Below are 26997 nucleotides of genomic sequence, written 5' to 3'. Positions count from 1 at the left end.
ACAGACTCCAGATCGTTTAGTTGAGTGTACTAGAGAATCGATACTAGTCTGCATATCGTATGATTTTATAACACGGAACTTATTGAATAAATACTATAATCCAGGCCGTTTTTCTTTTGAGTGGCTTTATTTTGTAACTTGTTTTATGCTAATCGTAAACTCGTTTAAAATGTAACTATTCCTTGTATTCACACCATCTATCTTCGGGCTTAATGTTATAACAATCCCCCCCTCCCCCTTAATTCGTGTGCCATGCGAACTACAATCCCTAGTCGCTACATCTTCCGTTATCTCATTTTTTTTCGTTGTTTCTGCCGTGTCTAAATGAATGTGATGATTAAAAAAAAACAACCCAGCCTGACATCTTCATAAAATGCCTTATTACCCAGAACACGCCATCACTTGTCAGTTTGATGAGGCCAGTTGAGATCTTTTTTTTTTTTTTGATCGATGAGGTGTGTGGGGGGGGGGGGAGTGTTTCTATTATATGCATTTATGGGTGGTAGATTTGTTATGAGGGGCACTTTCAGAATCGCAGGGTAAATGGCTGCATGCAATGGTTTCATAACCATATAGATATTTATACACGCACGCGTTTCATTATGTCATAAAATGTATAGAATTTGGGGCTTTACGTGATTTATGAATAGAAATGTTTAAAGTATTAGAAGGTCTAGAATCTAGAATGTAGGAATATATGATAGATTTTTGTCTTATGTATGGTTATTTCTTAGCAGGGTCTTGGCTGCCTCCGTCGATTTGCTATCTTCTATTCTAGATGGCCCCAATTTTGTCTTTTGTATGAACTTAAATCCCATGTAAAAGTTAAGAAACTAGCTGCCTACGTAGAGAAAAAGAGTCTGAAAACATAGGGAAGCAATAATGTATTTAAAGTGGTTTTGAAGACCCAGCTTTGACCTACATATTTTCCCACATAACCACTCATGAAACTATATATATAATACATTAAATCAACAACTCTAAGAAATTATCTTATCTCTAAAATACGGACGTTAATTAAAAAAAGAAGATGATTACGTTCTACGCGTGTTCCTAGGTCAATCTAGTCATGCAAAGCCACTGGTTTTCTTGGCTGACCCAGGCAACCCATTGCATGCTGTAATAGGAATAGTAAAGCAGGAGCATTTGTACAAATTTGTTTTAGCGTATGGAACAAGGAATGTGCATTTATCTTTGTGTCTTTCTGAGCGTTTTATTAATTAATAAGGCGTTGAATTTTAGGAATTAGGGAAAACATGATGTGCTTATAATATATTTTTTTTTGTTTTTTTCCCAGGTGGCCAACATGGTGAAGAAACAGTGGAAGTGTGGTTACATCGAATGCTCGGCCAAGTACAACTGGCACATCATGCTTCTCTTCAAGGAGCTTATGAAGACTGTGGACTACATTGACTACGGCCACAAGCCCACTTCCATGAGGGTCCAGGACGCCCTCAGACGTAACCGGTGCCTGATCTTGTGACCAAACAGTACTCACGACCCTATGCAATAAATGCTTTTATTCTTTTTGTTTTTGATGGCTGGTCGACGCCACTGGATAATAACTTTTTTTTTGCTGAGACTGAAATAAATGTCATTGAATTTAGAGGCGGCGCCCGAGTTTAACCTCTAACTGCTAAATTTTAACCAAATAACGTGTAATATATGCTAAAAAATATGAGGACGCTAGTTATGTTTGTTGCAGATTTTAGGTCATAGAGGCGTGTTTTAATCGAGGTCTAATGTGGTTGTTGGACAGATCTAGTCAATGGAGGGGGGCCCAAAAGAATAAAAAAAGAAGGGGGGGGAGATAATGCAGCTATAATATCCAGACCGTGTTATCTCACAACTTGGTTTCTGACAAGCTTTTTCGCAAAAGAGGATTCAAAACTATTAAGCCCTCGCGGAGTTTGAGATGATAACACGATGAACTTACTCCCATCGCTTGATCCCTCTTCTTACAACCGGTCCTTATGATTGTGCTAAATTTATTTTCCGTCGTGTTTTTAAACCTTTTAAAAAAAAAGAGCGAAGACTTTACTGTGTATTAGTTTCTTGATTCCAAAATTTGACGAAAAATAGATTGAAACAAAAAAGTTGGCTATTCTTAAATGGCCTGATTGGCTGAAATTAGGCTCGGCCAACAGCCTAAATTCTGAAACTTTTGTTCAAGTAGCTAAACCCTAAAGAAAGCCTGACTGGTCGTACGGTATGCGTTCTTTACTGGTTTACACGTGTTCGGAAGTTTCTGCAGCCATTTCCAAACGATCTGAAGGAGTTTTGGGCAACAAATATACAGCACGAACAAGTCTCGTCTGAGAAAAGTAATCACATCAATCCGAATGATACAAAAAGAACAACGGTTTGAGTGTTGGCACAAGTCTTAAAAAGTCTTGGAGCACATGAGTCACCATGACCGTGCCTTCTTGTAGTGGAGGCTGACCAGGCCTGAGCAATCTGTTATAGCACAGTGCAGGAAGGGTGAGAGTCCCGTTGGTTCTTATTTTGGGCGGGTCTGTCACGGTGTCCCCAGTGTGGGAAACTTGTCTCATAGCCTTTTCAACTGCCCCAGACTAGCTGACCTTCGTCTCGACTGGACTGGGAAGCCCCAAGCTTTTGACCTGCAGGGTGACATAACATACATTACACACGACAGCAGGGCTTCGGCCTTTTCTAAGCGAGGATTTCAGCCTCTGGAAACTTAACACTCAAATGGAGTTTGAAAGGATGATGGTGATAATGATGATGGTGATCATTTTTTTTTATTAATTTGATTAAACTGAATTTGTTTTTATTGGAGATTTTTTTTTTATTCTCTGAACATACTATATTTGATGAGATTGTGTTAAATTAGTTTCAAATTGAAAATGAATATTGTCAAAGATGGTAGCAGTATCTAAGTGTTTAACCTAGAAGACAAGATGTTTAAAACTCTTCATCTTTTGATCTCTGTGCATGGTTCCGGTGAATGTTTTGAATTTTTAAAAACTTTAATCAGTCTGATTTATTTAATACTCCAGTTTACTTATAACTGAACTCAATCTTCTGTGCCAAAAATGCCAGTGTAGAAATGTATCGACTCGTTCTTTTTTCTTTGGGCCTACGTCGTGTCTTTATTTGGAATAAGAAAGAGAGTTGAAAGGTCATGAGTACGTAATTTGAAAATGGCTTTTTTGAGAGTGGTTGTTTATTGTGCTAGACTTACAACACCCTCGTCATCTTTTGGTCACCAAACAGGCGAACAAACAAGTTACAATCAGATCCATAAAGGAAGCCCCATTGCAACTTGAACGACATTAAGCTTTCTTGAGGGCTGGGAGATCTTCCGTGGTACTTAAATCTCAATCCCAATAGGGATTTAGGCCCAAGACCAATTGGTTCAGAAGCCAAGTGGTGTGATTTAAGCTTTGTAGGCTTAGCGGTCCACCTGTTGGGTCAGTGGCTCGAGTGTTGGCTCAGTGGTTTATGTGTTGGCTTAGTGACTTATGCGTTGGCTCAGTGGCTCATGTATCAACTCAGTGTTTCATTCGTTGGATCAATGTTTTTTTTTGTTGGTTCGGTGGTCCACGTTTTGGCTCAGTGGTCCATGCATTGACTCAGTGGTCAAAAGATTCACGTGTCGGCTCTGTGGTCAATGTGTTGGTTCAAAGGTCCAAGTGTTGGCTCTGTGGTCCATGTGTCGGTTTATGGTGTCCTTCCTTTTCAGACTAGGAACCATTTACATTTCGGACAGAAAAGTGCTAAAAAATCCAGTACAACCTGCGGCCTTATCATGAACTGTGGAAGAAGTTTTGAGCTGCTGAATAGCACCACTTCACGGGATGGATATGGCCCGCTGGCCTTAGTTTAGGCAACACTGTGTTAACTTATTGATTTATGTTAGTACGGCGAATTTCCAGACTGATTCTTTAGTTATTTAGGCTTTAGATTTGTGTGCATCGAACTATCTTCCGTAATTCTGGGCAGTATCGTCCATTTATGTGGTGGATATGGTATCGACTATGTATACTGGTACCGGGTATCTTATACCGTTCATGTAGGGATACAGTATCGTTCCTGTATTGAGAATCGATTATTTTCCATAGTTTGAGGACCTATAGTCGTCCATTTGATGAACACAGACCTTGCATGTTTCTGCCTCTGAGAAATAAAAAGAAAAAAAAACAAATTCGTAGGTATCAACATCTTTTGATTCTATATACGCGTGTTGTTATGTTGATTGCTATAACAATCTTATTGATCTACATCATGATGTTAATTCCATAAAAAAAAAATTCCTGGTATTTTTTTTAGTTTTTATATTCTTGTGACTTTTCAATGAAGCAATAATTGATGAATGCTGGTTTTAATTTGTTTCACCCTCACTATTGTATGCTGATTGTTCTTTGTGAATTTTAGGATCTGATTTTGGTCTTTTTACTTAATCTCAGTGGCGTAGCTAGGAATATGTCATCATTTGGGGGCCCGCAGGGCTTGATCTCTTTGGGGGGCTCCTGCATTTTGCGTAATATTTAATATTTATTGTAAAAAAAAAACACACTCATTTTCAAATTCTCCCCCCTCCCCTAATCCTAGCTACGCCTCTGCTTCATCTATTAAGTCCAGACTTAATTTAGTCACATAGTTTTATTATAGTTATTGACAGCTTATTGATCAAGTTACTCTTTTTAAAGTGATTTCGAAGGCGCCCTGTCCTGATGGGACATTTCATTCTTAAGACTTGAGACAACGATGGCTTGTTGTGTGTTGACTGGACAATGAATCTCACCCCCAGCACTCAAGTGTGGACACTTTATCAGGTGGACTGTTGATCGTTACTTTAATGAAAAGCTGTTTAAATGGATTCCCCCTCCCCCCAATTGTGACATTAATATTAATTTATTTTGATTACTCCTGTGTAAATATATATGGTTCCTTCTGTATCGGAAGACAATGGATGCGCCCAGATGAGTCACTGGCTTTGGTTTCGTCTTGAGATGGGGCAGAATCTGGAGTGACTGATCAAGCCAATTCTGGAGCAGCAGAGTTAGCCACAGTTCGTGCATGTAGATTCATCTGTCCTAGGGCTAGCTGACTGGGCAGCTTTCTTTCTCTTTCTCTTGCCTGACGCAGGAGTAAGTGTGCTAAATGAATGCCAAATCTTCCTGACGCTGACAGAAGAGGTAATCATCGGGGGGTTGGCTTGACGTCATTTTCTAAATCTTTCTTTTAGAAGTTTCTTAAGTGGTCTCTGCTGTTCCTCAATATTTCCAGTGAATGTTTTCGATTGACACAAGTCAAACTCCAGGCCCAAACTCATTTCAACATTCCTTCTTTTTTGTACATGCCAAAGATGAAGTCTTGATTAATTAATCCACTTTTTTTTATTTGATGCAAATATCTCAAGCTAATTAAACGTCTTGAGATAATTATTAAAATGTAACAGCTTTTCCACTTAATTAAATCTTTATTCTTTTGTACACAACTCAAAAACTCTTGAGAGAGAATTTTTGCTTTAATTTTGCTTTTCTTTGATTTTTTAAGTACACATGAATCCAGTTTTTTGTTTCTTCATTGTAAACCAGGATTTAGAGAGTTGCTCAGGAAATTCCACAAACATGACAATCTGGTTCAAAAAATATTAATCTTATATTTACATAGATCTTTTTCTTATTAAAGTAGTTAATTCAAAACATGTAATTTAATGCAAGCCAAAAAAAATATATTCTCGTTTTTTTTAAAATTTGCTTTTAAAAAATTAACTTGACTTTAAAAATGTTTAATTTTAATCAACATTGAGCATTGGTTCCATTTCTGAACTGATTGCTTTAGAAATTAATTCCAGAATTTTTTAAAAAATTCATATATTTTTTTTTCAGCTGCATTTATAATAAATCCAATAAATTTTAACTTTTTTTAGCAAATCGAAATGAAAAATGACCATTGCTTTTATGTCTTTTTTACTTTTCCATTTTCTAGTTTTCTTGTTTTTTTGTTGTTTTTTTTTAAATTTTGAAAAAAATGATGTTGCTATTTTACATGAATACCTTATATCACTGAACTAACAAATACATGAATTCTATTACCATTATTAATGCTAAGATTTACTGTATGTAGTTATATTGTGGCTTGTTTTGTAGAACCTACACAGCACATAACTTGCTGGTGGTGAGCTATGGGCATCATACTAGTCCTGACAGTCCCAGGTTTGGACCCCTCCTTCATCTCTCAACCATCCATCTGCTAGTCTGGGCTGGAACATTCCTAAAGAGTGTCTGGAAACCTACAAGCCAGGAATGTCATATGTTCGATTTAGGTCAATCAATGAAAAAAAAAAAGGTTTAAAAAATAACTTTAAAAAAAATCTTATGCAAGGGAAAGAACTGGACATTGACAGCCATATATCTCAATACTGTAAGATTTATTTTTCCGTGTCTACACAAAACAAAATTAATTATTACCAAAAGTAAATTAATTAAAACTTTTATTTCTATTACAATATCTCTATACAATTCACTCCTTCATGGAACCTGGGTAGAAGGATGGACAGCTGATCTCAAAAACGGCTCTAACGATTTCCCTACAAATGTAACAGTTGATGTATGTCGCTGAGAAAAAAAATACTAGCTCGTTGGCCACAAAAACTATAGTTCGACAGTATTAATTTTCAAAGTAAAAAAATATATATAAATTTGGCTGGAGACTATATTTAGGTCTAGTGCCAACATGGCGTAGTTAGCCGTATTACTTTAATTATGCCATAACAGTAATTCAATTTTATTGAAGTTTAGAAGCCATCTGTATACGTGGATCAAAGTCAATTGTGTCTGGTTAATCAGCCTTGTAAAGTAATTGCCTAATTTCCTAGTTTAGTTAGTACTGATGATTGACCTATTACTTCTGGGGGAGGGGGGCAGTTAAAACCAGCGACGACCTCCAGGGATCCCGCTCTTGATAGAGGCCCCGTGCTTACTGAATATATTTACACCAAGATTTATGTCTAAATCGACCACCTGCGGACAATGGTTATGCTTGCCCTGGATGTGGCAAAATATGCAGGTCACAGCTGGGGCTGCGCAGCCACGGGAAATACTGTATTCCTCATTAATCTTCGGACTCGAAGACAAGCCCTATCATTATTATTATGTCGAATACAAAACTCTTTTTAATTTAAGGCGTCGCACCTATTTACTTTCTCCTACCATCATTTCTCAATGATAATTGTACTCGCCTCATTGTATTGTAGCTAGTGCCGTCTTGTTTGGCAGCATGTTCTTAGCGTGATGATTTGAACTGAATAAATACTCCAGGCTTCTCCAATTATTTCCAGAACAGACACTCGTCAAAGAGACATAGAAATGTTCTTGTATATTAATGGTCGATAAAGTCGTTTATCGAGAACGTTGTCACCGCGTTTTGGTTTGATATTAGCTTACTTTTTTTCTTAACTACTACGAAGTGGGTAGATCTAATCGGTACCTGACATAAGTTGGAAGAAAAGTAAAAGGCGGTTAGTCGTTGTGCTGGCCACATGACACCCTCTTTGACAGTGGGCCACAGAAACAGATGACCTTTACATCATCTGCCCTATAGATCGTAAGGTCTGACAGGGGAACTTTACGAAGTGGGTAAGTGGTATTTAAAGTGTGAACAATTTCATTTTCTTATGAATTAACTAATGTTCCTTTGATTAAAAAACACTTTGAACGTTCCGAGCATGGCCATTCCGAACTTAGAGTCAATTCTTCTATTTAATAACTTTTAAGATTATCATCGTAAGTTTCTGATACAGTCAGAACAATTTCCAAATCATTTCTGTAAATACAATTCTGGCCTAGTTCCAGAACTAGACTGAAGGTCAACCTAAGACGTGAGAACAGATCAATATGAACCTAAAGTAATGTTTGATGGTTTACTAGTGATCTCAACATCATCCATCTAGGACTCTATGTCCTTTTCTCTTACGTTGAGATGTTTTATGATTATCATTATAGTTTTGTTTCCAAATTAATGTTTTTATTATATGAAATATACGTTGTTGTTTTTTTTTTGGTTGTAAATATTTGTTTACTCGATAAACTGTAATCCATATGTCAAGAAAATAGTTTTTGGAGATAAAAGTACCATAGTACATAAAAGTACTGTTGGTATGAATTTGGCACTTCTGTACATATAAATATATATGGGATTGATTTAGGACAATAAAGTAGTCATCTAAATTTTTTTTGGGGTTAAAATCTGAAGTATAATTGGCTTACTATGTGAGTGTGTGTAAATGTGTGTGTTTGTGTTTCTTCTTTTCTTTATTTTTTAAATTTAAGTTGTCTGAAATTTGAGTTCGAGTACTGGTGTATATGTATGTGAACAAAGGACGCGGTGGCTGAGTGGTTAAGCCTTTGGTTTCCAGATCTGGGGTTCTGTGTTCGAATTTCGGTGAGGACTAGGATTTTAAATTTCGGGATTCTTAGGGCTCCCCTGGGTCCACCCAGCTCTAATGAGTACTTGACTTTAGTTGGGAAAAATAAAAGTACTTAGTTGTTGTGCCTGCCACATAACTCTCTGCGTGTTAACCGTTGGCCAAAGAAACAGATGACCTTTGCATCATCTGCTCTATTGATCTCAAGGTCTGAACCTGGAGTCCTGGACTCTAATATCGGTGAAGACTGGGATTTTGAATTTCGGGATTTTAAGGCGGTTTGTCATTGTGCTGGCCACGTGACAGCCTGCTCGTTGAGCATTGGCCAAAGAAACAGACGACATTATCATCTTCCCTATAGATCGCTAAGTCTGAAAGGGGAAATTTGTTTTTCTTTAACTATATGTGAATATATGTGAGTATGTGTGTGTTTCCAACTTACATGCATGCATCAAAAGCGAATGATGGCTATTTATGTATGCAAATATTTCATGTACATGTGCTAAAGATGTATAAATATTGGGGTTTGTGATTTTTAAAATATTTTTTTGTTGAGTAAATTTCCTAGTCGATGGGTTTTTATTTCTTCTCTTTCAGGTTGCATTTCTTTGTTATATTTATTTGTTTGTATCAGATTCTACATTGCAATAACAATAACACGAAAATGGTGAAAATCGATGGAAGTATGTGAGTGATGCCCCATCAAAACAAATCAATGTACCATGGAATAAATTATCGTCATCAAGTAAATCGAGTTTGTCCAATTTATCAGTGAATATGAATCTTATTCTATCTATCTATCTATCTATCTAGCTATCTATCTATCTATCTATCTATCTATTGATCTATCTCTCTGTCTGTCTGTCCGTCCGTCCGTCCGTCCGCCCGTCTTTCGAACGTCTGTCTGTCTGTTTGTTTATCTATCTATCTATCTATCTGTTCATCTATCTATCTATCTATTGATCTATCTCTCTGTCTGTCCGTCCGCCCGTCGTTCGTACCTCTTTCTGTCTGTTTGTTTGTCTATCTATCTATCTATCTATCTATCTATCTATCTATCTATCTATCTATCTATCTAAGGAAATGTCTTCGATTTACAATATTAAGGAATAGTTCAGTATTTCACGTGACCACGCAAACCCACTTCCGACCTCCTTATTTTGCCACACCTAAGGCAGACAAAGACGTTGTCCACCGGGATTTCTACTGCACATGTCTTCGGCCAAAGATTTTCTACGGGTCACAAATGCCTCTCCCTCACCCTTTGTGAGTGCTCTGCAACTCTTTTAGTGACCATCTGCTGCCAAATGCTTTTTTTTTTATTATTGGTTTGTATCGCCCTATTTCATGCCTTTCACTTTCTACATACGCTATGATCCAGTCGCTTACCTGGAACAATTGGGAAAAATGTTGGGGGGGGGGGGGGTGGGGGGAGAGAAAGAAAAAGATTTGTGAATTTCACAGTAATCGTTTTTGAAAAGCATTTACACAATTAAAAAGGAGAACAAAATGAATTCGAACTCAGGACTAACCCTAACTCTAACCCTAACCCCAAGCTGATATTCTAATTGCTGTGACTGTGAGGTGCATATGAAAATAGAAGACTGTATAGTTATATTGTTTGTAACAAAATTACTTTAAAGCGGCGACCTATAAAGGGGACTAATTCAGCTTATACCGCCACCTCAGTCAAGAACAATTGCTTTCCCTTGTTCAAGATACCAAACAAAATAGATAATTACAAATAGTCATTTAGCTTACTGGTTTTTTTTTGTTTTTTTTTTTTGTATTGATTCTTGAGTTGTCAGGTAAAAGAAATAATTGTTCAAAATTTCAGCTAGATCTGAAATTGGGTGCCCGAGAAATTACGTGTACAAAGTTTTAACAGATAGACAGAGTGAGTTGATATAAGATTTGTAAAAACAAGGATAATGTAGTTGTTTCATCCCTAACATCCTCTTCCCGACAATTTAAACCTAGATTTATCTCCATCAATTTATTTTAACCCTCATGGCTACATACAATTTTGGCGCAATGTTTCTGGGTTTAAAATAAAACACCAGCTAGTTTCCGAGTCTAATGACCTGTCACGAAAACTGCTTTTAAGAAGAGGAAAGCGCCGGGTTTAAAACCAACCATTGACCAGGCAAGTACGTGCTATTTAGGGCGATGGTGGGCACGCCGGGAGAGAGAAAATAAGATATAATCAGGGTGGAGGGATGTGGGTGTTTCTAGATATCAAACAGCCGATGTTGTTGGTCCGTAGAAACAAGAGCCATTCTAGAAACACCCATATGTTCTTAACATACTTCCAGACCAGGTAATGGTAGGGTTGCGATGTGTTGCTATTTTTAAAACATAAAATAAATACTTGCCTCGTTAAGTAAGAAATGATTTTGTGACAGAAAAAAAGGGGGGTCAGCATTTGAGAGTGAAATCCAGGTTCTCTCTTCGTATTGGTCAAGAATGCAGGCCTATATAAGTGACAACTGGAAAAAGTAGATTTTTTTTTTAAATGCGCATTCGCATCTTTTTCTAACGAAAGGTTTAAAATGTATGCTAACAGTGGCCAACATAAAACTTTGATCTCAGTAGCGTCAATTAGCACATTGCTAATTTCGACTAAATCCTATCAATTAGACATCAGTCATATTATATCATGATTTTTCCAGAAGCCATGAGTGTCAGCGTTTTTCGGGAAGTCTAAATACATCTTTTTCTACGTTCTTTGTCAACCAAAATGTCGCATTTGATAAACCCTTTCTTTGTTAGCTATGTCAACAAAATGTCGTATTTGCCAAAACCTTTTCTTTGCCATCTTTGTCGAAAAAATGTCGCTTTTGCCAAGACCTTTTCTTTGCAATCTTTGTTTTAAAAAATGTCAACCAAAATGTCGCATTTGATAAACCCTTTCTTTGTTAGCTATGTATACAAAATGTCGTATTTGCCAAGACCTTTTCTTTGCAATCTTTGTCCAAAAAAATGTCGCTTTTGCCAAGACCTTTTCTTTGCAATCTTTGTAAAAAAAAATGTCGCTTTTGCCAAGATCCTTTGATGTTAGCTATGTCAACAAAATTTCCCATTTTCCAAGACTATTTGTTTGTTAACTAGGTCAACAAAATGAAGTACTTGACAAAAACTTTTCGATGTTATCTCTGTTAACAAAATGTGGTATTTGGCAGTATTTCCCAAGAAACCATTCTTTGTTATTGCAGTAGTCTTTGTTATTTCAGTGGGAGACGAAGACTTACTTGTGTAATTACTGAATACCAATGTGTGACAATCTTTCTTGAACCAATACTAAATAGTTAATGCACCAACCAGGGTGGCTAAGCTACAGGCACATGAGAAGTAAAGTTCAACTTGTAGATAAGATTAGAGATTTGAACCCAAGACCTAAAGACGTATATGATTTATTTAATAGTTTAGCTTTCACTCCATCACTTGCAGGCACCAAAAAACCACACAAATGAGTTCTTTAGTCTATACAGCGACAAAATGTCTGCCGCCGACATCCTTAGCAAACCGACAATAGCTGCAAAGGAAGCTTTAGCAGCTGACTTTCCCCCTATTTTTAACAAAAGAGTGCCTGGAGAGTGCAATATCCCTCCATCCAAGTCCTCATAGGTAACAAGAAATGTTGGAATTGATATTCCAAATGACTATTTTATAAAGAGCCGGCAAAAACAAAATGGCTAGAACGAAAGACAAATGACGTCACAAACGAAAACGAGACGACGGCACAAAAAAATAAATATGACAAATGACGTCACAACCGAACACGAGACTACGACGCAATCAAAACACAAACAAATACTTCCCTTAGTAATGTCTAGATCCAGATCGAAAATAACAACAACAAAGAAAAGAGCGCCAAAAGCTTTCTTCCAAGATCGATATAATATGCTGATAAGAACAGATGTGACACTTTGATCTTAGCCAAATTAACATCCAAATCTAACTTTGACTCCCTTTCGTTGGCTCGCTTAATAAGATTCACAATTTTGTTTGATGTGGTCAGTGCTTAGCCATATCATTACACCATAAGGTCAGAACGACCGGGTTATCTAGAACAACCAGTAAACTATATATAAAAAAAAAACAACACATTCTTTTTATTGGCAGATTGCTTTTTAAAAACAAATCTATTTGATTTATGAGACTGCCACCAGGTTTAAAGCTTCACTGTCAGTGGTCTGAAAAATTGTACAAAATGAGTCTGGGTTAATGACTTATTGTTTTGTGAGCGAACACGTTCTTGTATGATGATTTAAATCTTTCTAGTAAATAAAAAAAGCCAAGTGGTGTCTAGCAGTAAACAAAAAGGTTCCCACCCCAAATTAAAAAACAAACAAATTATATTTATAACAGAATTGCTTTAAGACGTAAGGGAGTCAACTTCGCAACGAGAAAAAAAAGTAAATTAACAAAAGTATTTGAATAGATTGGTTTATGTATTGTATTGTTGGGAGGAAAAAAAAAAGGGAAACGCAGAGGCCATTTCTACAAAGTACATTGTATACATTTTAGGTTAGATAAATTTGAATTCGATGAACTTATCAACTTATTCTTAGGTTTTGTGAACTCCTGACATGGGGTTTATCAGAAATTGATTACCAAGAGTAAATACCATATTTAATAAAATAATCAGAGGTAAATGTTGGCCTCTTTCAGTCGTAACAAATATGGGTCATGTGACTATGGAGTCCTATTTTCCGTCCACATATATCGCAGATTTAAGGTGGCTTTCGCTTTGGTGGTGGAGGAGCCGGCCATTTTTCGTGTGGCACGCTTTTTTCCAGAGCTGACGCCCATATTTTTTCGCTGTCCATAGGTTTCTTGGTCACCATCTCTCACCGTGTAGTGCGGTCTAGGACTATGTCTTCCTAATAGTCAGTATTAGAGGTCCTATTTGATTACATCCACATAAGGAACTTGGGGACAACAGTTGTCCATAAAAGATGACTTTCGGGATGAAATTGTTTTCAAATTAGGTAAAAATGACCAAGCCAGCGCAAGGCGTCGTTGTCAGAGGATTGTAAAGATGCTGGGAAGACCCGTTCGTTCAAGGATCTTAGTAATGCACACTCTCTCTCTCTTGCAATGGGATTTCCAAGATACTTCGGAGGCAGCGCAAGTGGAATGTGTTTAGTTTTCTCTCTTGATTTGCATAAGTATCCCATGGCTCACTGTCGTAGAGAACTCATGCCTTGTAGACCTCCATTTTGGTCGCTGCATTGAGCTTCCGGTTTTCCCAAACTCTTGGCCTGAGTCTAGAGAAGGTCAAGGCAGCCTTCCCTAAGCGTCTTTTGATGTCCTCTTTTAGATATAGGTCATCTTGAAATGTAGATCCAATTTTAGCAGAATTCATTTACGGCAACCAGCTTGTTATCGTCTATGAGGACGGAGGGTGGTGCTGTAGCAGGTGGCCCCATTACATTCGTTTGTTTCGTCCTAATTTTTGTATTCTTTATAAGTAATTGAAAGTGATGTTCACTAAAGACCCCAAGCTTTGAGGAAAAGTCCCTCTTCCTCTTCCTTTTATTTTGTATACCACAGAAGTACAACATAAAAGTAGAGTGCCATCTGCAAACATTGCAATGACCAACAGGTTACGTAACTATAATATAGCAGCCCACGGATGACATTGAACTGGTCATAAAACAAAGTACTTGGAACTCTAAGAATTGAAAAAGTAATGCAAGTGCTTAAAATTCTGATCGATTTCCCTTTTTCAGTCGTTGCAATATTTAAAACAAGCAAAGGAAAAAGATACTTTAAAAAAAAAAATAAAGCTTATGTAAGGGAAAGAACCGCAAATTGCTGCAATTTATTTGAAAATGGAAGGGTTTAGCGCCCTTCCTGCCATATGAAATACAATTAATTAATAAGTACAAATTGGTTAATTTTTTGATTGTTTCGTGTATTGTCATCGACTATGAATAATTATGCAAAGTTTCAACTTGAGCCGAGGCTGGGAAATGGGAGAAAAAAATATGTTCAAACTTTTTACCAGGCAGATAGTCAGACAGACAGACAGAGTGAGTTGATATAAGCTTTGTAAAAATACATTTTTGAAAAACTAATGGTGAAACCAAAAAAAAAATTTCACGCTTGACTGATTCTGAAAACCTCGTCTGATTACATCGCGAGTGCTTTTTCCCATTAAGACTTCTTGAATTTTATTTTCAAGTCCATTGCACTACTTCCCACCCCCCCCCCCCCAATGCTTTTTCAGCTTTTTTAGTAAGATCATATTAGCTTCCCCCGTCTGTCTGTCTGGTACAAATTGTGTACATGTTACTTCTCCCACTTCCCATTCTAGGATCAATTTGAAACTTTGCACAATTAGTCATAGTCCCTAACAAAACGTAAATCAATCGAAAATTAATCAATTAATTAATTAACTAGTGGTAATTCATTAATTTTATTTGATACAGAAAAAGGTAAATAAATATAAGGTAAATAAATATTACAGTTTTGAGAGATGTGGATGTAAATGTGAGGGTCGTTTCCCTTATATAAGCTTTTTTTATAAACATTTTTTTTTTAAATATTTTTTTCTTGTAAATATAAACACATCATTTTAACATATTCATAATGTAAACATTTCTTGGAAGCGTAAACGTACTTGGAAATCATACACATCTCTTGGAGACATACACATCTCTTGAAAACATACACATCTCTTGAAAACATACACATCTCTTGAAAACATACACATCTCTTGAAAACATACACATCTCTTGAAAACATACACATCTCTTGAAAACATACACATCTCTTGAAAACATACATATCTCAGGCAGTTTTCTTTTTCTTCACCTTTTTTTTTTACATACACTTTCTCTCTCTTTTAGATCATTCTCCCATTCTCCCCCACCCCCTACTCTTAGCTAAAAGTTGTTTTTAACCCTAAACTCTTCTTAACACTTGAACTCTCCACGGGAGACAACTCATGTTTGCAACACAAAATTGCATTCTTGAAAGATTAAACATTTGACTTTATTGATCAGTACTAGCCTCCCTTAGTTTTAGTTGCTTTTTTTTTTTAGTTTTCTTTTATTGATGTCGCAATAGTTATTAAATATATTTAAACTTTGCATACCAATTTTAAGTATATATGGAGTAAAAGAAATTCAATCAACAGGTACGAATCCAAATAGCGGAACATAGACATCAAACATTTACAACAGCCTGTTTGAGAAAGATGACATATTGAGACCAATCATTATAGTAAACTTGAAAATTCCTCGGAACAAGTTGCAGACGTCCCACGTGATAATTTAACTCCTCAATATACTTTATTTGTAATAACATAAACTGTTTTCTGTTTAATTAGTAATAACAAAGAATCACTTACAAAAAAATATCATGTAAAACTTTGATGTACCAAAGTACAAGTATCCGTACTGACAATGGAGAGAGAGAGAGAGAGAGACAGCAGACAGACAGACAGACAATTAATGATAAAACGTATTTCTATTGAAATAGATGACATACAAAAAACAGCCTGGTCAATCTACATTTAGTAAATACCAGAGACGGGACGTGAAGGTCGCCTGTCTGGGTCTGAACAAAGCCTCATTGAAACATCTTAGAACCGGCCTGAGACCTAAGTCTGGGCTGAGCTAGAGACGAGACTGAGGAGAGACGCTGTTATTTAACGATATTTAGTGTTAATGAGAAGATTGGGAGTTCTCGTTGAAGTGGAAGCAGTGGCGTACCAAGGGGGTGGGCGATTCGGGCAGTCGTCCAGTGAGCTGGAGATTATGGGGGGGGGGCGATTTGGGCAGTCGTCTAGTCAGCTGGAGAGTATGGGGGAGAGCGATTGGGCAGTCGTCCAGTCAGCTGGAGAGTATGGGGGAGGCGATTGGGCAGTCGTCCAGTCAGCTGAAGAGTATGGGGGGGGGGCAATTTGGGCAGTCGTCCAGTCAGCTGGAGAGTATGGGGGGGGCGATTTGGGCAGTCATCCAGTCAGCTGAAGAGTATGGGGGGCGATTTAGGCAGTCGTCCAGTCAGCTGGAGAGTATGGGGGGTGATTTGGGCAGTCGTCCAGTCAGCTGGAGAGTATGGGGGGTGATTTGGGCAGTCGTCCAGTCAGCTGGAGAGTATGGGGGGCGATTTGGGCAGTCGTCCAGTCAGCTGGAGAGTATGGGGGGGAGCGATTAGGCAGTCGTCCAGTCAGCTGGAGAGTATGGGGGGTGGCGATTTGGGCATTCGTCCAGTCAGCTGGAGAGTATGGGGTGTGATTTGGGCAGTCGTCCAGTCAGCTGGAGAGTATGGGGGGGGGCGATTTGGGCAGTCGTCCAGTCAGCTGGAGAGTATGGGGGGGGGGCGATTTGGGCAGTCGTCCAGTCAGCTGGAGAGTATGGGGGGGGGGCGATTTGGGCAGTCGTCTAGTCAGCTGGAGAGTATTGGGGGGGAGAGCGATTGGGCAGTCGTCCAGTCAGCTGGAGAGTATGGGGGGGCGATTTGGGCAGTCGTCCAGTCAGCTGGAGAGTAGGGGAGGGGACGCCTAATATCAAAACACTACATTCAATTTCATACATTTCTGTCTTTACGTCGTCTAGTCCGTCACATTAGTTGTAGATATTTATACGTCCTGGTTCAGATCTCCTCTAGGACCGGACACTGGATCTTTGTGATGAGGAAAGCGATTACAACATCAACCAACAATTAACCTATGATAAGTAAGCAATATAATAAGAAGTAAACAATTTATTTCTCTACAGACTAGGCAAGACAAATAAACGTCCCTTGAAAAACGAATTCTTTGTGTTAAGTTTTGTCTGTTTATTTGACAACATAAACATGGGGCTGAATTATTAACTGGTCTTTAGAGCAGAACTTAGTTTTTCCATTTTTAAGATTTATGAATCTATACGCTCGCGCTCTTCGCATTTAACTCTCCCGTTTTATTTAACTCGGTATTCGTCTCTCTCTGTCTCTCTCTCTCTCTGTCTCTCTCTCTCTTCATAGCATTTTAATTATGTATCTCTCTTTCTATCACACTTTTTCTCTTTATATTTCTCTTTCTCCGTCATTCATCCCACTCTCTTTTTAGTTCTTCTCTCTTTCATTCTCTTTTTCATTATAAACATTCCACGTTTTTATTGACAAATTTAATTTCAATTTCTTTCTTTCTCTCTTTTTATTTTCTTCCTTTGTTCCTTTCATTCTTAAAACCTTTGTTCCTCAGCTTTCTACTAAACAACAATCTCAATACACTTTCTCTACTGCACACACACACACATACATACACACACATACATACATATGCATTTTATCAATCCACTTTTTTTGCAGTCTACTTTCATAACATTTGAAAGCGTAAACACATTGCAATAGAAAAAAAAAAGTCAAATCTTCAAAGTGAATGTGCAATGGCTTGGATCAAATTGTGACTTTAAAAAAAAACAGAGTAATCAAATGTCACATTTAGTTTCTTTGTTAGGAAAAGGAATACGTTTTATTTTCATCAGATTGATTTACTTTCATTGAAAATAATATTTTTACAAAGCTTATATCAACTCACTCTGTCTGTCCGTCCGTCTGGTAAAAAGTTCTCACAACCATTCTCGGATGAAGATTAAACATCGCGTAGACAAGACATGAATCCATAAAAATTCAATCAACCAATTAATCAATTATTTACTTGAAACATATGATTTTGTTTGATACTAACAAGGGAAATCCTCCAGTATTCACAGATAAGGCTAAATCTGTAGGGTTTCTATTTCTCCCTCACACATTCTCAGATGAAGTTGAATTATTTATTGTACATAAAAAAATATGAATCAATTAACAAAAATTAGTTAATTAATTATTGGTAATTTTTTTTCTTTGATACCCTAAAGGGGAAATAACTTGTACATTATTGAGATATATTGTTGTAGGTGCGGAGTTCTTTCCCTTAGAGAAGCTTTATTTGGTTTTATCAATGTGCTATGATCCAATGGGCTATGATCCAATGAGCAATGATCCAATTACTTGTCTGGACCAGTTTGAAAAACAAAAGGACAGGGGTGGAAAGAATGGTTCATCCTTGTAAGTGTTACCATGATCGCTTTTTAAATGCATTTATAAAAGAGCATGACCTACATTCACACATTAGAGCTCAAGCATCTTAAAGTAAATACACTAACCACTGTGCTAGCGATGGGGCTTGTGAAAAGTGAGTTGATTTAAGCTAGTCTGAAGCCTACAGTGGGTTTCGATCATGAGCCCTTCCAATTATGTGTCAGCCAGACATGCCGTAGCATTGAACGCTATTGAGAATGCCACTAGCATTAATAACAAAATTTCTGTCAGAAAAAAAAAAATCTAATAGCGGGATTGTACCTAATAGCTGTATCATTATGTGGACAAGATCAAAGCAACTGGACCAGGTCTGGAAATAAATCAACCTCAAGCGAGAAGTTCACCATCTATAATTGAACGTCTCCTACTTGCACGAGGACGGCACGAGAGTTGCACGCGGATTACCTCAAGATTAACTCCGTGAACTTTTGCATATAGTTCTCTGGTGTGTCTGTGTTATTGCTTGTGTGCAGTACATAAATGAAGGAATACATAGATACATGAGAGAGAGAGTGAAGAAGAAGAAGAAGAGAGGATACATGTTTAAGAATGAGCTAGTAATCATCTTCTTTTTTTGAAGTAACGTCTGTATTATATAAGAATCAGGGGCGGACTGGCTATATGGGCATTTGGGCAAATGCCCGGTGGGCCGGTACCCAATTGGGCAGGTAGGGCCAGCGAAAGGGTCGCATGAATGCCAGTAAATTATTTTAAGAGATCTTTTACAATTTAAAGTTGAACAATTATCTAAAGCAATCATATGGCTAACAATTTGTGGGCCGGATTGTATAGAAATGCCCGGGCAGATTTTTACAACCAGTCCGCCCCTGATAAGAATCCAATCCAACTTTCGGATGTAAACTTTTCTTGTAATGTTTGAATGTAACTGGTGTCAAGTCCGGCCTCTGGCAAACTAAGCAGACGTCTAGTGCTTCCAATTCTTGGGGGCCTCGTACAGGACTAAAAATAAATGAACAAAAAATGGCGTAGCTTGAATCATATTTCAAACATTGTAGAGAAGCATGAATCTGTTTACTAGTCTCTGTCTATACTACGGAAATAGCGATTTATACTTTTTTTTTTGTTTTCATATGGACGTGCAGGTTTTTGATGAATTGCGTCATTTCGGGCCATCAATTTCACTTCGCCTAGGACCTCCAAGGCCGGACCTCCAAGTATCCAAGGCCGGACCTCCAAGTATCCAAGGACGGACCTCCAGGTATCCAAGGCCGGACCTCCAAGTATCCAAGGCCGGACCTCCAAGTATCCAAGGCCGGACCTCTAAGTATCCAAGGCCGGACCTCCAAGTATCCAAGGCCGGACCTCCAGGTATCCAATACCAGCTCTGGTATATTTCGTTTGTTGACTTTATGATTCGTGTCATAATGTATTTGGATGGTTATTTTTTGCATTTTTGTTATTTTCAGAAACCATGCCTGATGACCCGACATCCAGTGTTGCGGGAGGTTTATCGGTCAGCACGACGACCAACCTCTCTCGACGTCCCAATTATGTATTTGATCTGTATTTAAATATGAAACGTCACCAGGAATCATTACAAAAACTTACATAACTAAGTTAACCAACGAAGAATGTCTAGCGACAGAAATATTTGGATCCGATTTGCGATAAATAATCGATTACGTACCTTATTAAAGTCAATTACGATACATTAACGAAAGGAACTTTGCGAGCTTTTTTTTGTCTCTCTTGTGGAATCCCCATGGGCAGTCCGCTTGGCCTCCCCCTAATCCGGCCCTGTCGGCGCCCCTACGCTTTTGTGCCCGAGGCAGCTGTCCCTCTCGCCCTCTCCGCTACGCCCCTGAAGTCTTCTCCACAAACAAACAACAAAAAACCTCCTTCTACCCTTCTGTTTTAAAATGAATACTTCAATGAATGGGCCAGTATTGCCAAATACTACGGACTGTTATGCGACTTGGTGCTCTCCGGACCTTATTAAATTCTTTACGATGTGCATAAAAAAGCCAACCAAAAATCGGTTCTGTTAGAGCAGGGGTTCTCAACCTGTGGATCGCGACCCCTTTTGGGGGTCGATTGACGATTTGCCAGGGGTCGCCTAAGACCATCGAAAAAAATGATTTTTTTTTGTCTATTCTTCTGTTGCTGTATGTGTGTGTGTGGGGGGGAGTCTCGGCAGAGTGGGGGATTGTAAAAAGGGGTCGCCGAGCCTAGAAAGCTGAGAACCGCTGTGTTAGAGGTTGTTTTGTTTTTTTACGGTGATGCGGCCAGGGACACATTTTTTGGAAATGGAAATGTCCCCCAGTACCAAAAAGGTTGGGAACCCCTTATCTAGCCTTTTGTTTTTTTAATTTATTTATTGAGTCTGTCCATTTACTTGAATATAAACAATTTCCTGTTTATGTAGTTGTATTATGTCGGTTTGACAGTTTGATCATAAAACGAATCCATTCCTAGGATGTAAACAAAACGGTCAGTTTATCGCCAACATTAAATTGAAGCAATAAATTGCCCTCGCTAGAATACTACCAGATTTATGTTAGCAATGAAAAACAAGGGAGACAAGGCTATAAAAAAAAGGGGGAGATCATTATTAATTTGTATTTGGACCATAGCAGTGATCAGTAACCTGCCCCTTGAGTCGTGACGGCGTTCCCCAACAATAAACTATACCGGTGTTTCGATATGGGTTGATATTTGATCGACTTAATGTTATGTAATAAATTAAAATATATCAGGGTTGTTGTTTTTTTTTAGTTACGTCTATTCCAATAGTAACTGATAAGTTCAGTTGGAACGTATCAGGGACACTACTGAATTTTATGAACTCACTCTGTCTGTATTTTGTACACGTTATCTCTCCCAAACCCATTCTCGGATCAAGCTTAAACATTACACGATAAGCCATTGCGCCTTATCAATCCAAGAACAAAAAAAAATAGTTAATTTATTAGTGGTAATTAATAATTTTTAATTGATATCGAAAAAGGGAAATAAGTCATACAGTATTGAAAGATGTTAAATCAAAATAAAAATTTAGTTAATTATTTAGTGGTAATTAATATTTTGAATTGATATCGAAAAAGGGAAATAAGTCATACAGTATTGAAATATTTAACCCATTGTTCGCCTTGGATAAGCTTTGTTTAAAAAAATCTTTTATTTATTTGTTTCATTATTTATTTTTTTGTTGGTGCCATAGAGCACTTAGAGAGACCTAGTCTTTATTGCCTTGCTGCTAATCGTATTTCGTCTCAAAGATTGTAACTGCCATCCTCCCTCCCCCCTCCCTTTACTAGTAATTGTATCTGGTGAAGAATGTATCTACTCAAAATATTATAGCATTTAATCATATTACAAATCACATTATCTTTCTTGATCCTATTCCACACAAACCAATCGGAACTCTTTCTTTTTCTCCTCTCTTCTCTTCTACTTTCTCTCTCTCTCTCTCTTTCTCTCTCTTCCTTGTTTATGAAGTGAACATGTTTTCGTATTGTGTGTCTGTATTGGAAAGCTCTCTCTATTGTCCAGAAAGTTAAGTTTATAGTTGTTTAAAAAGAAATTTGTGTACATTCTGTGTAAGTTCCGCATTAAGATAGTGATACACCTACTACGGTTTAGATAGTTTGACGATACATGTGTCAGTGCCAGATGACAACGACACGCTGACCTTTTGTTGATCAGACAATGCGTGTTGCAATTTTGATTTTAAAGTGTAAGTTTGGAAATATATGAACTGTCAAAATTATCTGATGCCGGAGATACTACTTTAAAATATAAACTCGAAACTAAAATCTTCTTTTAAATAAATACATAAGCTTTAAATCTAGAACTAGAAATCACTCTAATACTATACACACTACTTAAATGAACAATTCATTTTAAACTCCTTAACTCTAGTCGTCGCTCTCTCTCTCTCAACTGAACATATCCGTCCCTTACATACTACCTTTCGCCCTCTTTAGTGCTCGAGGAAGAACCGTCATCGTTTTAAAAAAAAAGTGTGTCATTACTCGTCAACAACATACAAAGATGACCTTGCGCTGCAGGAATACAATCTAAAAATAAACTGAATGCGATAGCTGCTTTATGCTACGGGTCAGAAGCTGTCTGAAGCTACAGCCCAACAACGGCTTGTAACAACACTAGGTTACAAAGAATGAAATGACTTATTTTGCACCCTCAAATACTCCAATGGGTTGCAAGAGTTAGCCAGGAAAACCAGTGACTTGGAAAAATTTAAGTCATTGGTTAACATGCATGACTAGAAGTAACCGTTGCTACTAAAGTGGGCATGCTGCCTGTTACTTGAAACCAGATCTGTATATACCTGAAAATAAAATAAAATAGATCTAATGCATGATGGCTGAGTGGGTTGAACATAATGTGTGCTGGATAGTCGTTCAGCTGTCTTGATGGTCCAGGTTTCAAACCCTGCCCTGTCGTCTTGCGGGAGGTTTTGGATAAGGTGTAGCTTATGTTCCACTGTAAAGGAACATCCAACAAAAAATTATAACATTTTACAGCAAGCATGATTTTTAAAACAATCAAACTATATAAAAAACAAAGCTTTTCTAAAGATGAAGAACTCCAACGTTAAAACGATATCTATAATCAATGTACAAGTTATTTCCCTTATTCGATATAACAAAATAATTAATTACCAATAATTATTTGACTAATTGAGTATTTTTGTTTATTCATTCATATTTTATTTAGGTTCAATAAATAATTGCTTAAAGTTGCAACACGATGGGAGAGTGCGTGAAGGAGAAATAGCGTTAATACTTATTTAAGGGGACTAAACCCAACAAATTAAGCCTTATCTGTGAATACTGTAGGATTAGTTTTCCTTGCTGGTATCAAACAAAATAATTAATTTCAAGTAATTAATTGACTAATTGGTTACTTTTTACTAGACAGACAGACAGACAGAGTGTGTTGATTTAAGCTTTTTAAATATGAACATGGGATTATAAGAATTTAGCATTGCACAACAAAATCAATTATCTAGAGGCGATTTAAAATCTCAAGGTTGTGAAAAAAACAACCCAGGAACGTGTTTGTAAACAACTTAGTTTTATTTCTTTAAAACAAAATCTTGGACGTAACAGTTAATGGATATAAAACAACAAGCAGAAAGAAAAACAATTTATCTTCTATTATTTCGAGGATTTGTTCAAGTTTACTCTTCGAAAAAAAAATCAATTTCACGTCTCTATAAAAATTAGGTCAGTAGGTCACATAATTAAAACTGTTTTATCAAAGCTTATCTTATCTTATGAAATACAGACGTTACTTTAAAAAAAAGAAGATGGTTACGTACTATGCGTGTTCCTAGGTCAATCTAACCAAGCGTGTTAATCAATTACTTAAATTCTGCCAAGTAATTGGCTTTCCTGGCTGGCTCAGGCTTATATTAACCCATTCTCTCCGACTGGTAAAAAGTTTGTACCCGTTGTTTCATCCACTTTCCAATCTCGGATCAAGTTGAAATTTCGCACAATTATTAAAAATCCAAGACAATACATGAATCTATAAAAAAAATTAACCAATTATTTGATAATTTAGAGGTAGTTAATTAAATTTTCATTTAATTGAAAAAGGGATTTAAACATTGTAATATTGAGAGATATGGCAGGGAGTTTCGCGTTTCTTTGCCTTAGATTAGCTTTACTACTTTTTTTTTTTTTTGAAGTATTTTTTTATATTCTTTTCTCTTGTTAAAGCTGATTTCATATGCAGACTAAAAGATGCAGAAACTCAAAATACAATTAGACATTAATATTCAAACACAAACGTAGCTGGCGAGAGTTTATTAATTTTGTTTTGTATTGTATGTATATCTAATGTCTAGTTTCCAATACCATCGGGCAATCTGTGCACACATTTCAAGCGATGTTGCCTCGTGTCCATGAAAGCTAACGCTGGAGAGTTCCAATATTCATTCTACTATTCCAACAAACACACACGCATTTTTAATAAAAATACATACAGAGACATCGACACACACATACACATACAAGCCGCCATAACTTGTGCATACACACACACACACATACTTAAGAGTACTTTTTTGTTTCAGACAGTAAACCAACAAAACAGAAATTGATTATTTCTCAAGGCGCGCTTTCTCTGAACGCGTTGCATCGCAAATCGTTGCCATGAAGTCCCTAGGACAGACAAACCTACTTAGCTAATGATGTGTGATGTTTATGAGCTTGAAGGCATCCGACATGTTGTCTTGTTTGCATTTAACTTAGACGCCAAGTAAAAAAAACATTCCATTTTGTGCAAGGCTTCCGGTTCCGTTACAAATGATCTCCTTGAGTCTGTAGTTTAACGAGAATATGATTTAGAGTAATTTGTTTTTATTGTACAGTAGACTGATTGATTTTAGGGGGTCAGAGAGAAGCTATCAATCAGGAATACCACGATATCACTGGAGCTACCTTATACATTTGTGGGCCTAAATATTTAGAATTTCAAAAAGCAGTCATAGAGTGAAAGCTATTTTTTTAACTTTGTTTACTGCTATAAGATAAGTAACGTACAGTTAGTAAGCGGCAAGAGTATACTCTAAATAATCACATATCTTATTTGTCTACACAATCTCAATTTAGGTATATGTATTTCCGAGTATGCTACCACCAGACTAAGCCGTCCAAAAGGTTCTTAGTCTCATTTCCATAAAATAGTTGTTTACAAAAGTAACGCCCCTTCTTTAGATTAAAATAGATTTTCCCCTAGACTAGCTAAACCTTTAGTTCAGAAAAACATATACAAACTGCTATGTAGTGTATATGCGTGTTTTTTTTTTGATGCCACCATGAGTAAATGTGAGCGAATGGTTTGGTTGTGTAGTCTGGTTAAATCACGAGGTGGCCTGTCGTAGTTTGCATTAATAAATAAAGGTCGAAGCTGAAGAGAGAAGAACAAAAGCGAGATATATGACAGAAAGACGTGTATTTTTTTTTTAGAAAACTTATATTAACTTACGCTGTCTGTCGGGTATGTTAGACACCTTATTTATATAGGTTAGTTATTTTAGTTATTTAGCGACGCACCATAGTAGACGCATATTGAACGGGACTAGTGACGTTTGGGATATGTTGGGTTAGAGACCGGAAAATCAGTTAGCGATATAAGATTCCAGGGTAACGACGTGTTTAGTGACAGAGACTTCTACTGTGGCCTTTTATCAGAATAAATCCATGTACAATTGTTCATCAGAGTCGACTACATCTCTTCACTAGTTAAAATAGATGTTTGTCTCGTTCTATCTGGATTGTTGTTCAACTACAACTACACGTAATACACCCGAACAATTACACCCAAACGATTGCAGAGTAATTGGTTGACTTCAAGACAGCCTGAACAAGCAACATCACAGTGGCGACCCCGAACCTCGAAGCCGGACCCCTGATGAAGCTGAACATCGAACCGGACCTCGAAGCAGAACGTTTACTCAGGTGAGGGTCGTGCACTCGAAGATATAGGATTTCATCGGAGTACGGCTGAACACGGCATCATCGCAGAGTGACTTTGTTCTAGATCTACAAGCAGTCGTCGCCTGTTTGATCGCACGTTCAACGAGCCGTTAACTCAGGGTGACCTTCGTCGGGACAGTAATCATCGCAACGTCTGGTCTACTTAACCAGTATAGTATCAAAGCCTGATCTTCATATGCTGTATCGACCTACAACCAGAGAAACCGTTCATTCATAACGGGTGAGAGATCGTTAGTGAACCTGTTGGACATATTTTTTCTTCGTCGTAGGAGCCACATCGAGTATCAAGTTTTACCTCGTCAGTTTCGAGAAGGACAGTTTGCCCGCTGTCAGAAGTATTGTGAGTACTACAAGTTTGGTAGCTAACTAAATCGAAATCGCTCTGTCGTCTTACCCTTGGAGAGATTCTTGTGGAGCAGTTTGCTCATTGAACCGGTTGCTTGCCACGTTTATAACGGTCACTGTGTTTAACCTTTGGAAGGTTAGTGATATATTTAGTATTCGTCGGTCTAGACCATACCTAGACTTGGTAGCAGTGAAGTTGTGGAAACAGCTACATCCACTTAATTTCGTTGAAAACAGTTAATCGTCTAACGGAACGTCGTCGGAGGTGACCTTGGTCTCACCTAGTCTACATTGGACAGTTTGGTCTAGTGAAGCAGAGTACAACAGCAAACTTCGTCGTACTACCAGAGTAGCAGCAGAAGCTGTGAACTATTTTAGAGAACCGTTATTCGTCAGCCCAGATCAAGTCATCGTCAAGAAAGTCGTTATTCGTCAGCCCAGATCAAGTCATCGTCAAGAAAGCCGTTATTCGTCAGCCCAGATCAAGACATCGTCAAGAAATTCGTTATTCGTCAGTCGTCCAGATCAAGTTGCCGTCAAGAGACTGTTATTTGTCAGTAGTCGTCTACACAAGTCAAGTCATCGCCAGAAGAACCGTTAACCTATTCGTCAGTAACTGTGTACACAAAGTCGTCGGAACTACACATACGGTCATCAACAGTCGTCAAAGAAACTGGAACA

At 37.5% G+C, this 26997-nt stretch overlaps 1 protein-coding gene across 2 annotated transcripts in view; it reads left to right on the top strand.

Annotated features, from left to right (window-relative positions):
- Nucleotides 1–9125, top strand: part of LOC106061575 (uncharacterized) — a 77628-nt gene extending 68503 nt beyond the window's left edge. For both annotated transcript variants that reach the window (XM_056006536.1, XM_056006535.1), the window contains exon 6: nt 1298–9125. In XM_056006536.1, coding sequence (XP_055862511.1) covers nt 1298–1483 — 186 coding nt within the window. In that variant the 3' untranslated portion in view covers nt 1484–9125. The remainder of the gene's footprint in view (nt 1–1297) is intronic.
- Nucleotides 9126–26997: the final 17872 nt, after the last annotated feature.

Source organism: Biomphalaria glabrata, chromosome 12, assembly GCF_947242115.1.
Source record: "Biomphalaria glabrata chromosome 12, xgBioGlab47.1, whole genome shotgun sequence".
Taxonomy (NCBI): Eukaryota; Metazoa; Mollusca; class Gastropoda; family Planorbidae; genus Biomphalaria; species Biomphalaria glabrata.
Note: the sequence above shows the minus strand (reverse complement) of the source record. Positions and strands in the feature narration are given on the sequence as shown.